Source organism: Vespa mandarinia, chromosome 1 (genome assembly GCF_050613455.1).
Source record: "Vespa mandarinia isolate Hongniang chromosome 1, ASM5061345v1, whole genome shotgun sequence".
Classification (NCBI taxonomy): Eukaryota; Metazoa; Arthropoda; class Insecta; order Hymenoptera; family Vespidae; genus Vespa; species Vespa mandarinia.
Genome location: NC_140810.1, coordinates 18,955,001 through 18,970,000, shown reverse-complemented (window position 1 = coordinate 18,970,000; position 15,000 = coordinate 18,955,001). Strand labels below are relative to the sequence as shown.

General features: G+C 32.9%; 1 protein-coding gene across 1 annotated transcript in view; it reads left to right on the top strand.

The window, feature by feature from the left end:
- LOC118447534 (uncharacterized) overlaps positions 1-13,145 on the top strand; it is a 24,356-nt gene extending 11,211 nt beyond the window's left edge. Inside the window, exons 2-14 of the mRNA XM_085656407.1 lie at positions 3,444-3,647; positions 4,030-4,095; positions 4,221-4,406; positions 4,623-4,661; positions 6,191-6,382; positions 7,127-7,221; positions 7,660-7,896; positions 8,267-8,671; positions 8,968-9,227; positions 9,814-9,992; positions 11,103-11,231; positions 11,461-11,652; positions 11,868-13,145. Of these exons, the coding sequence (XP_085512533.1) occupies positions 3,444-3,647; positions 4,030-4,095; positions 4,221-4,406; positions 4,623-4,661; positions 6,191-6,382; positions 7,127-7,221; positions 7,660-7,896; positions 8,267-8,671; positions 8,968-9,227; positions 9,814-9,992; positions 11,103-11,231; positions 11,461-11,652; positions 11,868-13,093 (3,410 nt within the window). The 3' untranslated portion in view covers positions 13,094-13,145. The remainder of the gene's footprint in view (positions 1-3,443; positions 3,648-4,029; positions 4,096-4,220; positions 4,407-4,622; positions 4,662-6,190; positions 6,383-7,126; positions 7,222-7,659; positions 7,897-8,266; positions 8,672-8,967; positions 9,228-9,813; positions 9,993-11,102; positions 11,232-11,460; positions 11,653-11,867) is intronic.
- Positions 13,146-15,000: the final 1,855 nt, after the last annotated feature.

Here is a 15,000-nt window from a genome sequence, read left to right as displayed (position 1 = left end):
TTGTTAATAAATAATAATGCAAAATTGATTGGAAAATTGTATGTGAAAAATCTTACAATGATTCAAAAACATCTAACGATTTTAGATTAAAAATATCGAAATATATCGATCGTGTATAATCATCATTGATCTATAGATCATCCATTACCCGATAATATTTATTAATTATAATACATTATATGGAAAGGATAATAGACAATTGTTTGTTACGATGATTTATGAATTATCGATTGAAAAAATCGTAGATATCGTGAATATGTTCGATCGATAGATCATTGATCTATTTCGATTTATTTCCCGTAATATTGTTTACAAAAACATTACAAAAAAAATTATTACGAAAAGATGATAGACAGTTCTTTCGACGATTCATAAATATATATCGATTGAAAATCAAAAATATTCAAGGATGATTATGATTGATCGATACATCATCGATCTATATTACAATTCATTTTCTCTTATAATATTATTTAAATAATATTATAAAAAATTATTTCGAAAGGATAATAGACAGTTGTTTGTTACGATGATTTATGAATTATTGATTAAAAATCAAGGATGATTATGATTGATCGATAAGATTGATAAAAATTTATTTCGATAAAATTTTCTATAATATTACTTAATAATTATTTAAAAAAAAAAAAAAAAAAAGAGAAAAAAAAGAAAAAAATCGTATTTGTCAAGAAAAGATAATATTTAAAATTAATTGTTTCGATGATCTTCCAAATATTACAAAATAGCTTTTAATAGATTTCATTTATATATGTATATATATAAGGAAGTACGATATCTACTTACTACTTTGAAAAAGACGAGGTAGTAGAAAACGATTCTTGTAAAGCTGAGCCAGCTGCTTTTGGTAAGTCGAGCCCTTCGAAGGTTAGCCCTTTTCGGTCGTTTCATCCTACGTTCGCATATCCTCCTTCCTCTCAGAAAGTTGTACCGTTATCCTTGGAACATCTTCTCTTTCTCTCTCTCTCTCTCTCTCTCTCTCTCTCCTTCTGTCTCTCTCCGTATATCTCTCTCTTTCTCTCCTTCTCTTTATCCTCCACTTGATTAAGGACGCGTCATCGTCGATTCGACGTACAACGATTTATCAGTGCCAAACGTTTATTTTAAGTTACCGACAAGGGTTTCGAATACTACAAGAGTTTCCGATTCTGTCGTTTCATTGTTAAGATCGAGAAATACAGGATTTTAATGAGATTTTTTTATATATATAATTTTATTTATATATATTATTTTATATATATATATATCTATATAGAATATAGATATATATAAATAGATATATATATATATATATATACATATATATATAGATATATGTATTTATTTATATATATATAATTTTATTTATGATAAAGTTTTTCACAAGAAATAATAATTCAATTCCGAGAGAATAATTATTATACATACTTGTGATTGACTGGAATATTATGAAATTTGTTATGAAAATCTAGGAAGAAGAAGTTATTTATAAATCAATTATGACTATCGATTATCTATTATCTATTATCTATTACGTAACTCTAATACCATCTACTATATACTTTGAACTATATAGATAATCAAAGATATATTGATTTTGACTAAAAAAGTTTTTCCACGTTGAATAATAATTCGATTTCGAGATAATTAATTACTTGAAAATATTGATTCGGGATATTATGAAATTTCTTATAAAAATATAAGTAGAATTTTATTTTCAAATTAAAGATGATCATCTATTATATACCATGAATCATATAGATGATTAAAGTTATATAAACTTTGACGATAAAATTTTTACAAGTGATACAATAATTTGATTTAGATTTGATAATTAAGTGCTTATGATTGTCTCGAATATTAGGAAATTCTTTATAAAAATGTTAATAGATGGTATTTTCAAAGGACGAAAGGATTCTATATTTTTCGACGTATGTACATATTTTAACGATTGTATTATATTCAACGAAATGGTACAAAAACGATATTACAAATCGTGCAAAGTAACAATTTTCGAGATTGAAATCGAAAAATGCAATAATACTGTCTCTAATTGTCTATTGAAAATGACGACTTCGTTGATTCATACGTCGGACAATAATATCGATCGATTTAAATCGAAGAAGTATTCGTTTTTTTGATTGAAATTTATAAGAGAAAAAAAAAAAAACAAAGCAAAAAAAAAAAATAAAAAGAAAAAGCAAAAAAGAAAAGAAAAGAAGGAAGAAGGAGAGTAATAAAAAGGAAAGAAAGAAAAAAAGAGAGATAAGGAGAGAAAAAGAAATGAAAGGAAATAACTGTGAAAGATGAAAAAATTAAAGAGCCCCACCCACCCCCCCACCCTCCCAAAAAAAAAAGAAAAAAAAAAGAAAGAAGAAATAAAAAATTAAAATAACCCAAAAGGCGAAAGCCGATTTCTTCTTTCCTAGAAAGAAATTCAGTCGAGTTCGGTTATTAATTGAGGACGATCACGCGATATTTCCTCGCGATACGTCGACCCGTCGCGAATTTATCGTTGCGCTCTCGCTGATTTATCTGGGGGAATCCGATTTATCGGAGTGTCCCAGCAGCAGCCACGGTGCGTCCTGCATGTTGAACCTGCGTCTCTGTGTATGTACGTACGTACTTATGTATGTATGTATCCATGTACAGATGAATAAAAGAGAGAGAGAGAGAGAGAGAGAGAGTGAGAGAGAGATAAAGAAAGAAAGAAAGAAATAAAGACAGACAGAGATCGGTAGGATTCAAAAGCTGATTGGTCGATTTTGTCGCGGGACTTTTCGAAAGAACTAAATAGATACTAGTATGTATGTCCTAGATACTATCCATTGTGAGAGAAAGAGAAAGAGATAGGAATAAGCTAAATCCTTCGTTCTATTTTATTGTCAAAAGGGATCGAATTCGTCGTCAATTCAATTTTGGAAGATTGCTAAATATACACTTCTTCTTATCCTTTTTTGTCTTTCACGTTTATCTTCTTCGTTTAGAAAAAAAAAGAGAGAGAGAGAGAGAGAGAGAGAGAGAAGTATATCGACGAGCTTGTACGCCGTTATTTGTTACAAAGCAAATTATCGATCCACAGGATGATATTGGACGCGAGCTCTCTTCCTTCCCTTTCAATCTTTTTCTTTCTTTTTGCGTATAAAAATTTATAAATTAACTCATACATTTTTTATGCGCCCGTCGAAACTATTCTCGAATCGATCCAACCACGATTGGTGTTTGGAGAGAATTTTCAACGATAGAGAGAATACGTTGGACCAGTCAGCAAAGTTTTCCCATTTATAGATATATGAATGAATGTAAAAAAAAGAGAGTGAGAGAGATAGATAGAGATAGATAGATAGATAGAGAGAGTGTGAGAGAGAGAAAGAAAGAAAATTATGAGGATAGTTTGTTCGATAATGATGAAAAAAAATTAAGAATCGGAAACACATTGTTCGCAGGTTGCAGATACGATGGTCGTCGATATGAGGATGGTACTATGGTGAATACTACCGAGCCCTGTTTGCAATGTCGATGTATCGAAGGTGCACTCAGATGTCGACTAAGAGTTTGTCCACGTCTACCAAATTCTCCGCCCCCTGGTTGTCACATTCGGCAACCCGAAGAAAACGTTTGCTGTGCCGAACTGATATGCGGTGGATCACGTTAGTACGATGATCAATTCTTTCGTCCTTCAAATATCTACGTTTTTTTTTCCTTTCTCTGTCTTTCTCTCTCCCTCTCTTTTTTTTTTTTTCTTTATTTTTTCTTTCCTAATTTTTTTCTTTTTTTTGCAAGATCAAAAAATCGTATAAAGGATAAAATAGGATAAATAGATTTTTATTATTATATACCAAAATTAATATACAGATCGAAATTGTTATCACGAAGTAATCGATCGAACTTCGTCGTCCTTTTGTTGAAAGTAAAATTGAAGAAAAAGAAAGAAAGAAAGAAAAAAAAAAAAGAAAAAAAGAAAATGTTCTTTATCGAAATATATATTTTTTAATTAATAATCCCAATTATCTCAATTATGTGATCGTACAGGTGATACGGGGAACACGTTGCGCAGAGCCAATACCGAAACATCGGAGGAAACATCGTTGGATGAAGGTTCTTAATTAACAGATAATATTTAACGATAAACAAGAGAGATAATTAATTAACGAGATTGATCAATGGATTATTAATTATCATTCTCCTTTTGTTTTTCTTTTCTTTTCTTTTCTTACGAACAGGTTGCCTTCACGAAGGTGTTAGATACGGACCGGGCTCGGCTATGAAGGGATCTCGTAGATGCGAATATTGTTATTGCATTTCCGGTGCAAGACGATGCATTCGACCAAAATGTTTATTACCCCTACCGGGATGCATCCCCCTTTACACCCCTCATTCCTGTTGTCCCGTCGCTTACAATTGCACGCGTGAGTATTTATATTTTTTGTTCCATCTTTTAATCACGTAAAAAGATCATCGCCGGGAAAGAAGGAAAGAAAAATAGAAATAAAAAAGATAAAAAGAAGAAAAAAAAAGAAAAACAAAGAAAAAAATTTTAATAAACAGAAATTTCTTTTCCTTTTTATTTACTTTTTTCTTTTTCTTTTTTTTTTTTTTTTTTTTTTTTTTTTATTGCCACGAAGATTCACGAGCATCAACGTCCGCACCGCCATTTGCCAATGGTAAGTTTGAGAAGAGAGAAAGAAAAGAAAGTTTTCTTTGATTTTTTTTTTTTCTTTTCTGTTTCTTCTTTTTCTTCTTCTTTTCAAATTATTCATCGACCGAATTACAATTGTTCAATGAATTATATCTAATAATTATTATACATTCGTTTCGTTCCGTTGCGTTTCGTTCCGTTTCGTTTCGTTTCGTTTCGTTTCGTTTCGTTTCGTTCCGTTTCGAGATAAATTATCCAGATATACGTTTACGAGATAAATACGATATAAAATATAAATATTTATATATTTACATTTATATTTATCACAATTGTTCGCATTCATATCAAGAATAACAAAATATTAAATAACGAAATATTAAATTGTATCAATCGATAAAAAAATTTTAAAGGAAATATGAAACTAATTATGAAAAATTCTTAAATCAATTTTTCGTAAATCTTATTGCGACACCGTCAAACGGTATGAGATACTCTTAGAAAGGGAAAGAGTATCGAAGGATAATGGAAGATCGAACATTTTCCAAGGCAAATAGAAAACCTAAAGAGTATTTCGAAGTTCCCACTATTGTTCCTCGATTTCTTCGGAAATGGAAGATCTACGTCGAAGTTAATGAATAATTTAACGACTGTAAGAACAAAAGAGACACAGAAAGAGAGATTGAAAGAGATAGGAATAGAAAGAGATAGATAGACAGATAGAGATAAAGAGAAGGAGAGAGAGAGAGAGGGAGAGAGAAAGAGGGAGAGACAGAGTTAAGAGAAGGAAAATCAAAGTGACGATTGAGAGAAGATAAAAGGGTTGATGGTATTCAACGTAACACCGTACGATTTGAGATGGTCCTGGGCATTCATCGACCACCAACCTTCGACCCTCGACCCTCGACCCTCGACCCTCTAGCTCACCCCATAACTTTTCAATGATTTTCCTTTCAACGACTCAACAGGAGCACCAATCAGCTTTGCCTCGCGAGTAAACCTTAAAATTGTAAACATTAATCATAGAAACTATTTCTCTGGTCCGTCAACGTTCACGTTCGAGCATACTTTAACGATTTCAAACGAGATCGTTAAAATTCGTTAGATTTCAACCTCTCTGAACCGTCGTCGCTTAGAATCTTCTCTTTGCCATGACGAACGAGACTACGACCGTTAAATTGGTAAATACCGATTCAAAGGAGTTCCTCGTTAAATTCAAACTTCCTAAACATCAAATACCGTGTATTCCAAGTCGTGGATACCAAAGGGTCAGCTACATCTATTTATAAATAACGTTTAAATGTTTCCAACGAGATCTTATTCGATATAATAAGATTAAAAATATCGGATGAAGGATCGTTGAATTATTTTTATATTAAAATTGTATCGCAAAATTTTAACAGCGAATATTCATATGGAAGAAAAGGAAAGGGAAAAAGGGGAAAAAGGGATAAAGAGAAAGAAAGAAAAAGAAGAAAAAGATAACAGAAAAGAAAAGAATATAATACATTATTACTTAAATATCCGTAAATATAAATCTATCGTATAATATTTCAGGATGTCGCGTAGGAGATCGTGATTATGGAGAAGGTGAAATGGTACGTGAAATCGATTGGAAGACGCCCTGTGATAATTGTTTTTGTGCTATGGGTACCGTAAGATGTGTACCATTAGCCTGTGCACCACCATTACAAGGTTGCAGCCCGATTGTACGTAAAGGACAGTGTTGTCCTTCTACCTACAACTGCAGTGAGTTTTACGGACGTATATTGTCAGGGTTGTAACTCCCCCTATTCGTCCCTCTATCCACCTGATCACGCTCATCCATCTAACAAACTCCAGCCATGATTGTGTATTCGAACAATAATGGGATTTCGTTAATTAATTTCATTTCATTAACTTGTAACTTTCCATACGAATCAATTTAACAAAGAAATTTATTTAAATCGATCGATTGTTATAAATTATTCTCTCTCTCTCTCTCTCTCTCTCTCTCTCTCTCTCTCTCTCATTCTCTCACTTTTTCGATCTCTCTCAATCTTTTTCTCGTTTGACCAATTTCAATTTTATTTTTTTTTCGTTCGTACTTTATCGTATATATATATCGTTTGTACTTTATCGTATATATATATATATATATATATATATATATATGTATATGTATGAACGTAAGTGTTTTATAATTTTAAGTTCGAGAAAGTATGTATTTAAAGATCGTTCCCACGGTTTCAAGATAATTGAGGAAGAAAAAAAGTACAAGAAAAAAAAAAAGAAAGAAGAAAAAAGAAAGACAAAGAAAAGAAAAAGAGTGAGAAAATAAAAAGACCGTAGTTTTATGTTAAGTTTAAAATATATTAAGGAAATAAGAGAATGAATACGCAATCTAGGCCGGACGTATTTTGAAAAGAATCATTGACCCTTTCACAACCCTGATTACCATTTATGTCTTCTACTCCGAAATGATATAAGAAACTGACGGATTAAACGTTCAAGGCGGTAGCATCGAGGTTAAGGCCACCCAGAATTACGCTTCTTATGCCTTCATCAGCAAGGACTATGCCAAGTTTCGCAAGGAGACCAATTTCTTCGTACGTTCCATTAATCAGCTTATCTTTTGTCCTTTTTTTTTGGTTTCGTATTATTATTATTATTATTATTATTATTACTATTATTATTATTATTATTATTATTATTATTATTATTATTATTATTATTATTATTATTATTATTATTATTACTACTACTATTATTATATTTTTTTTCGTTCCTCTTTTGTGTCGATAAAAAAGGATCAAAAAGGATCAAATTGATAGAAAAGGATCTTTTTTATTCTCTCTCTCTCTCTCTCTCTCTCTCTCTCTCTCTCTCTCTCTTTCTTTCTCTTTCTCTTTCTCTCTTTCTGTTTGTTTCGAGTTACTTTCGAGTCTCGTCGTGTAATTAACGAAAAATATCGTGCAGAAAATACTCGAAAATCCAGCTTTTGTCTGTGACATAAGACAATAAGCCACGAACGATCGATTGTCCAGCCTGTGATCGACCGTACGACGATTCCATCCGTCGAAGGACGAGGTCATCGAATAGTGGACGAAAGGATCGATGGTAGGACGATCATTGTCGATGGTGAATCCTCTGTTACCGATGACTCGACATCCTGGCCTTCGACCTTCCCGACCGAAATAATGGACAACGAGATCCTGATCGAGACGGTGCCCTACACGAAATCGATCTTCGAACCAAGTGTATCAACCACTTCGAACGACGAGGTATTCGATATATATATATATATATATATATATATATATATCTATATATATATATATATATACACTGTGTGAATCTGTCTAATATTTATATAATACATTGTATAAACATATATATATATATATATATATATTTATAATTTGTTTATTAAGTTTATATAATATATTTAAATAATAACATTTAATAAAACATATAGAATTTCATTGAGACGTAGTATTAATTAAAAAAAAAAAAGATTATAAGTTATTAAACGTTTATATTAATATTATCATTATAAATTTCAAATAAAATAAATCTTCATTAGTTGATTAATCAAATTATAAATCAATATAATAAATTCGTTAATAAATGAAATCCCATTTTCTTTTACAGATAACCACGAATACGGTACGAACGATACCGGATTCGATTTCGTTGAATAGAGATCTTAATGGAACCACCGAGTTTTCAAAGATCTATTCTACCAGCGCTATTACGGAAACCTCGTTCGTTATAGCCAACGATTTACAATCAACCGAAGAGATGACGACGACGACATCGTCGTCGTCGTCGTCGTCGTCGTCGTCGTCGTCGTCGTCGTCGTCGTCGACGTTAGAATCTACGACGTTACCTATCGACAACTTTTCGTCGAACGTCTCGAAAAATTACGATTTAAACTCGACGAGAAACGAGGATAAAGTCGATCGAAGGGACGAGAGAGAAAGTAGTACTACCGAGATTAACGATGAACTTTCGACTAAATTGGAGATTACGACGATTTTGGAAAATGAAGAAATTGTACGTATTGATTATGGTTTTCATTTATTTTATTTTTTTATTAGATTAAAGAAAACCCGAACACATTTTGATTTTCAATATATTTTTAAATAAAATCAAAAATGAGAAAGAGACTCTATTTTTTTTTTCTTTTTTTATTATAACACTAAAATCCATGTAGCAAATGATTAACCTGATATTATATTTCTCGTCCTTCCTCATTCTCCTCCTGCCTTCTTCCCCCCCCACCTCTCCCCTACATCTCATCTTCTAAATACACGCCATTTTGATTGAACGTGCAAACGTTTCCATTTCAGACGACAGGAAATATCGATAAAGGACCCGTCAGCGGTTCATCGTCGACTATACTCATGCCGGATGACATCCTCGCGGTGAACGTGACAGTGAAGACGAATGTCTCGGTAGGGCATATACAGGGTGTCACGATAAATCCAATTAGATCCATTCCGCCGGATGTCGAGGCTATTCTGAACATCACTCATCGCGAGAAGGGCGAGGACTATAGCGAGTACGATTATAGTGCACCGACTTTACCTCCGTCATTACCGAACGTCAGGTATGGGCCACGTGTTTTTCTATTTTTTTTTCCTCTTTTTTTATTTTTTTATTTTTTTTTTTTTTACATCCATTAATAACCATCTTCTTCTTCTTCTTCTTCTTCTTCTTTTTCATTCATTTTTGATACATTGATACATTTGAGATCGGTACAAAGGATGATTTTTAAAGAAGTCAATCATTCCTTTCCTTGGTCACGATATTTGATATTTTCATGGTAACGAATTTGTAAGAACATCTAGAAACTTTTGTCCCACCCCGTAGAATGTCAATTGTATGTTCACAACGTATAACATTTCGTAATCTTAAATGGACTTGCTAAAAGGATTTTACTTTTAATACTTCTATTGTGTTTACTATAATAACATTATTTTTTTCGAAATTCAATCTCACACACATACACACACACACACACATATATATATATATGTATATCCATATTTGTATGATAATGGCGACGATGACTTTTTTTTCCTTTTCTTTTTCATGCTTTAGGTGAGAAAAAAACTTCAAACGAAAATCTCGAGAGGAAGGCGTAGTAATGGCGTAAGATTCTTGTTAGAGGGATTAACCATTTTCTTTTGTAGGATAATTCCGTTCGTCGCTGCTGACGCCTTGGTGAAGGACAAAGACGTTCCATCGGCCGTCACAGGATATCCTTCCGGTTCGGTAGTCGTGCCTCCTGAATTGCGGCCAACCGACACGTCTGGCTTTTACGATATTGCCACTCAGGAGAACGGGTTCAGTCCTCCTATCGAGACCGAAGGTACGCACGTCAGACTGTTATATGACATAATTAAAGTAAATTGCCCCTGGTGATATCGCCCATCGAGCTCCGAAAAGATTTAAATGTATTTAAATTCTCTCAATATAATGTCATAATCGACAAAAGGATCAACATTTTTATTTCGGACTATCAATTTCATCGCTACCACGTGAAACGTGTAGTTTTAATTAATTGAATATCTACAAAATTAATTGAATTAACGATAAAAGCTAATTATGATTTAATAATTGTTATAATTATGGAATCCTCCCTACTCCCTCCCCGTTTCCATCTCGGGTTCCTTTCTCTGAGAGTGATCGGGTCCTCTGATCACCCCTGAAAGTAGATAAAACTCCATAACTTTGTCGATAATTTTGAGTGCCTGATTGATAGGCAATAATGTCTACGCGTATACGCGTCTAATGAAATGTAGTCTATGTACAGGGGCTAAAAAAAAAGGAAAAAGAAAAAAGTTTCTTGCTATTATATATTGATGATATTACGAAATAATATTATAATAATAAAATTACAGGTACAGTTTTTCGCAAAATATCGTTTGGTTTTTGAAAGGAAGAGAGAAAGAGAGAGAGAGAGAGAGAGTGGAAAATAATAAAAAAAGAAAAAAAAAAAAAAGAAAAATAGATCAGTTTAAGATTTTTGTTGATTGCATTATGACGATATCGTAATTTTTCTTTTAAACATTCGTATTGAAATATAAATAGTTTTATGCGCTTCTTAAAATGAATATCAAGATGACCTTGGTAATGAAGAAAGTTACGAAGTGAACGTCCTATTGGAAAATTTATAAATGACGATGTTACTCCGATTCGTAATAACATTCTCAATCCGCAAAGATCTCGAGAACTTTTCTTGCTGAAATTCTTTTTCCTATTTTTTTTTTCTTTTTCTTTTTTTTTCTTTTTTCTTTTTTTTATTACTTGTCTTCGCATTTTATTGATCCAACCCTCACTCCTTACTCCACCCCACCATATACCATCTCTAACACGGAAATTTCTCTTCTGTTATATATTTCATTTGAGGAGAATAAGGGAGAAGGAGAAGAAGAAGAACATTTCGAAGATTGTTTCACGTGGTTAAATTTATTTTCAGGTGGATTCGTACCAAGGGAACCACCGTATTTTGATAGTTCTTATCATTCGACGGATTTAAATTTAGAAATTGGTACTGGTGTAACCGTAGTCCCTGCACAGATTACTGGACCGCATCGTAAAAACGGTGGTAAGATTATATATTTTATACGCGATATTATATACGTACGTATATATATATATATATACGTACATATATGTTCGTTGAACAAGCTTCGAAATATCATGGTTATTAAGAGCAATTAAACAAAGTAAAAAAAAAGATAAAAAAAAAACAAAAAAAAGAAAACGACGAAAAAAGAAAAGAATTTATAAATAATAAGATAAGCGTTATCACATATGTGCTCGCTTGACTCTAGACTTGGCCAGTAATTGTCTCTTCGAAAGCCGTGAGTATCGTCACGGTGAGATCCTACCTAGTACCGGTATTTGCATAATTTGCATGTGCTATTACGGGAACGTCGTGTGCTCTGGCGAAAAGTGTCCGCCGCTTAAGATTGGTTGCCAGAGGCTTAACACGGCTGAGGGATGTTGCGGAAAAATCACGTGCGGTAAGTAAATCGTGTTCGATCAAGTTTCAACGTCGTAAAAAACGTAAGAAAATCTTAATATGAATCTTTTTTTTTCTTCCTTTTTCCTTTTTTTTTTTTTTCTTTTTTTTTTCTTTTTTATATAGGTACGAAGAACTTTTCTCTTTCTTTTTTTCTTCTACCTCTTTTATTAAAAATAAAGGTAAAAAATATCTATGCAATATCCGTCTTTACAGTGAACGCCGAAGAATCGCCAACGGTAGTCTTGGATCGTGTAGACTCAACTGCTCCCTCTCAACGACAACCCATCGTATCTCCTGATCCCTTTCGCGACGTCATCAAAACGGAACCAGCCCCGGATTTGCCTTCTCTCATGGAAGACATGATACCTTATCTGGTTGAGCATGGTATCACAACGCCTAGGCCAACTACAACTCCAATGACGACAGATACTATATTACGAAATCAAGGAGGATCATCTCAACATATTCACAAGCATACTTCCAATTTCGATTATATGGATAAATTACCGTTAATTCATTCGCCTTATGATTACGTACAAGAAATTGATATTTCTCTTCAACCACCAAAAAATTTGCAAAACTTTAACGACACCCCGCAGAACAAATATCCGAGCTCATTGATATATAAAATTATAGATCCTAATGTTTCCAATGTTTACAAACATGATCAATCGTCCGGTTTACCGAATATAATTACTCATACGGACAATAATACTTTTTTCAATATTTCCGATATATTAAAAGGTAATACGAATCAATGGAATAATTCAATCACGGAAATAGAAAAATCAAATGGAAATAAGAACGGTACAACTATGATCGTTGAATCGACTATACGTACGCCCACGTCAACTACGAAAATATTGGAATCTGAAAAGGACAATATATTCTCATTGGACAATGTACTTGAACTTCTATTCACGTCGGATGATTTTTCTTACAACGAACAATTTAACGAAACTACAAAAGCACCTGTTATTAATAGTACTGGCGATAGTGCTAATGCAACCACTATTACTACTACTACCAATGGTACTACTATTATTACTAATAGTATTACCGCTTCTACTTCTACTACTGTGATCTCACCAACAAAGAAAATGTCTTCCACTCAAACCGAAGGATTTTCATTGAAGGATCAGGAAATTCGCAATCAGGATCTCGGTTTCTCCTTTACAAGGACGAGCTCGCCTACGACTTTAAGCTCGACGAAGTTCGTTGATATAACGACGACGAAATACGGAAACACCGACGAGGTGTCCTCGAAGATCCTTGACAACGAAATACCCGTATCCGTGAGTGGTCTTCTTAAGTTAGCAGGATGTAATATCTACGGGCGGATGTACCGTGTCGGCAGGATCATTACCGAGCTCTCGAGTCCTTGCCTCGAATGTAGATGCACGGAAATTGGAGTTCAATGCAAACAACTCGAGTGTTGATCATGATCAATCGATGATATACAAACGATGACTACGACTAAGCTAAATAAGTCCCCCGCGAACGATCATTAAACGAAAATTTTTCTTTAATAATTTTCTTCTTTTTCTTTTCTTCTTCTTCTTCTTCTTATATTTTTTTTCTATCTCATTTTTATTATACTTTTACGTAGAGCTAGATTTACCTGTTGTCTGATGTACTTTCTTTTTCTTCTTTTCTCTTTCTCTATTTTTTTCTTTGTTTTTTTTTTGTTGAAAATGTTGAAAAAGATGAAAGAAAGAAAGAAAGAAAGAAAGAAAGAAATGAAAATAGGAAAATTTTTCTCCCCTCTACGAATATAACAATATAATTCTTTTTAATAATTTAAATGAATAATTTATATTTGACAAATGAAAAAAGTATATTAGATACAGGCGTGTTTCTTAACACTCTCAATATAAATATATATGTATATACATATATATATATATATATATATATATATATATATATATATATATATATATATATATATATATATTGTCAGATTTTTTTCTTCTTTTTATCTCATAGGGAAAGGTCGAATCTTGAATTTGATCTACCATTTTCGTAGCTTCCTCACATCCTACGGATCCTGCCATGTTCATTTGTCTATCTTTTCTATATGACCCTTTTTCTATATTATCTTTCTCTTTCTTTCTTACTCACTTACTCGTTCTCTCTCTCTCTCTCTCTCTCTCTCACTCTTTCTGACTTTCTTTACTAGATGAAAAATGTGCGAAAATAACTTTACGCCAAAGCGTTTCGTTGTTCGCCTCGTCGGATGGAAGATGATTTTTCGTTATATACTTTCACATTCTTCTTCTTCTTCTCTCTCTCTCTCTCTCTCTCTGTATATATATATATATATATATATACCTATCTCTATCTCTATCTCCATCTCTATCTATCTTTCTTTCTCTTTTTTAACGTTACAAGCTTCGCATTCTAGATTTAACGCGTTTACCGTCACGTCAAAGCGATTCTCTGTAAGGAAACAAGTAACAGAGAAAAATAGAAAGAAAAAGAAAAGAGAGAAAAAGAGAAAGAAATAGAGAAGAGAGAGAGAGAGAGAGAGAGGGAGGGAGGGAGAAAAAATTCCGGTCCTCTTTTCAACTTTCTTCTTTTATCCTTATCTTACAATGTATATATATATATATATATATATATATATATATATATATTTTTTTTTTTTTTTTTTTTTTTCATCTGACAGTCAAATTAACCACGGGAAAAATTTTCCTTCCGAAAAAAAGAAAAAAGAAAAAAAAAGAAAAAGAACAACGAAAAAGACAAAGAAAAAGACAGAGAAAGAGAGAAAAAAAATTAATAGAAAAAAGGGGGAAAATAAGAAAAAATTCTTTTTAATTTCTTACGAAGGGCATTATATTATATACGAACGAACGAACGAATGAACGAACGAACGAACGAACGAACGAAGAAAAAGTCTTCTACGTATCGTGAGAAAATATTCTTGGGACGTAGCCATTAGTGGTAGTCAATTCAGCGATAGTAAAAGAGCGAGAGAGAGAGACATACAGAGAGAGAGAAAGAGAGAGGGAGAGAGAGAGAGAAAGAGAAAGAAAGAAAGAAAGAGAGAGAGAGACCTCGACTCATAAATGGGAAGTCTCGGAGGAGAGAATCCACGTCCTGGCTGGATCGATCAGGATGTAATTGTGAGGAATAGTCCTTTCGTGCCTCGAAGGATAAGTGGATAAAGACGAAAGTTAGCGTGGCGCTTCGTTCGTCTCCACACCTTTCCTCCTTTAATAGGAATTATCCTTCCTTCTCTCTCTCTCTCTCTCTTTCTCTCTTTCTCTCACTCTCTCACTCTCTCACTCTCTTACTCTCACTCTTTCTCTCTCTCTCTCTCTCTCTCTCTCTCTCTCTC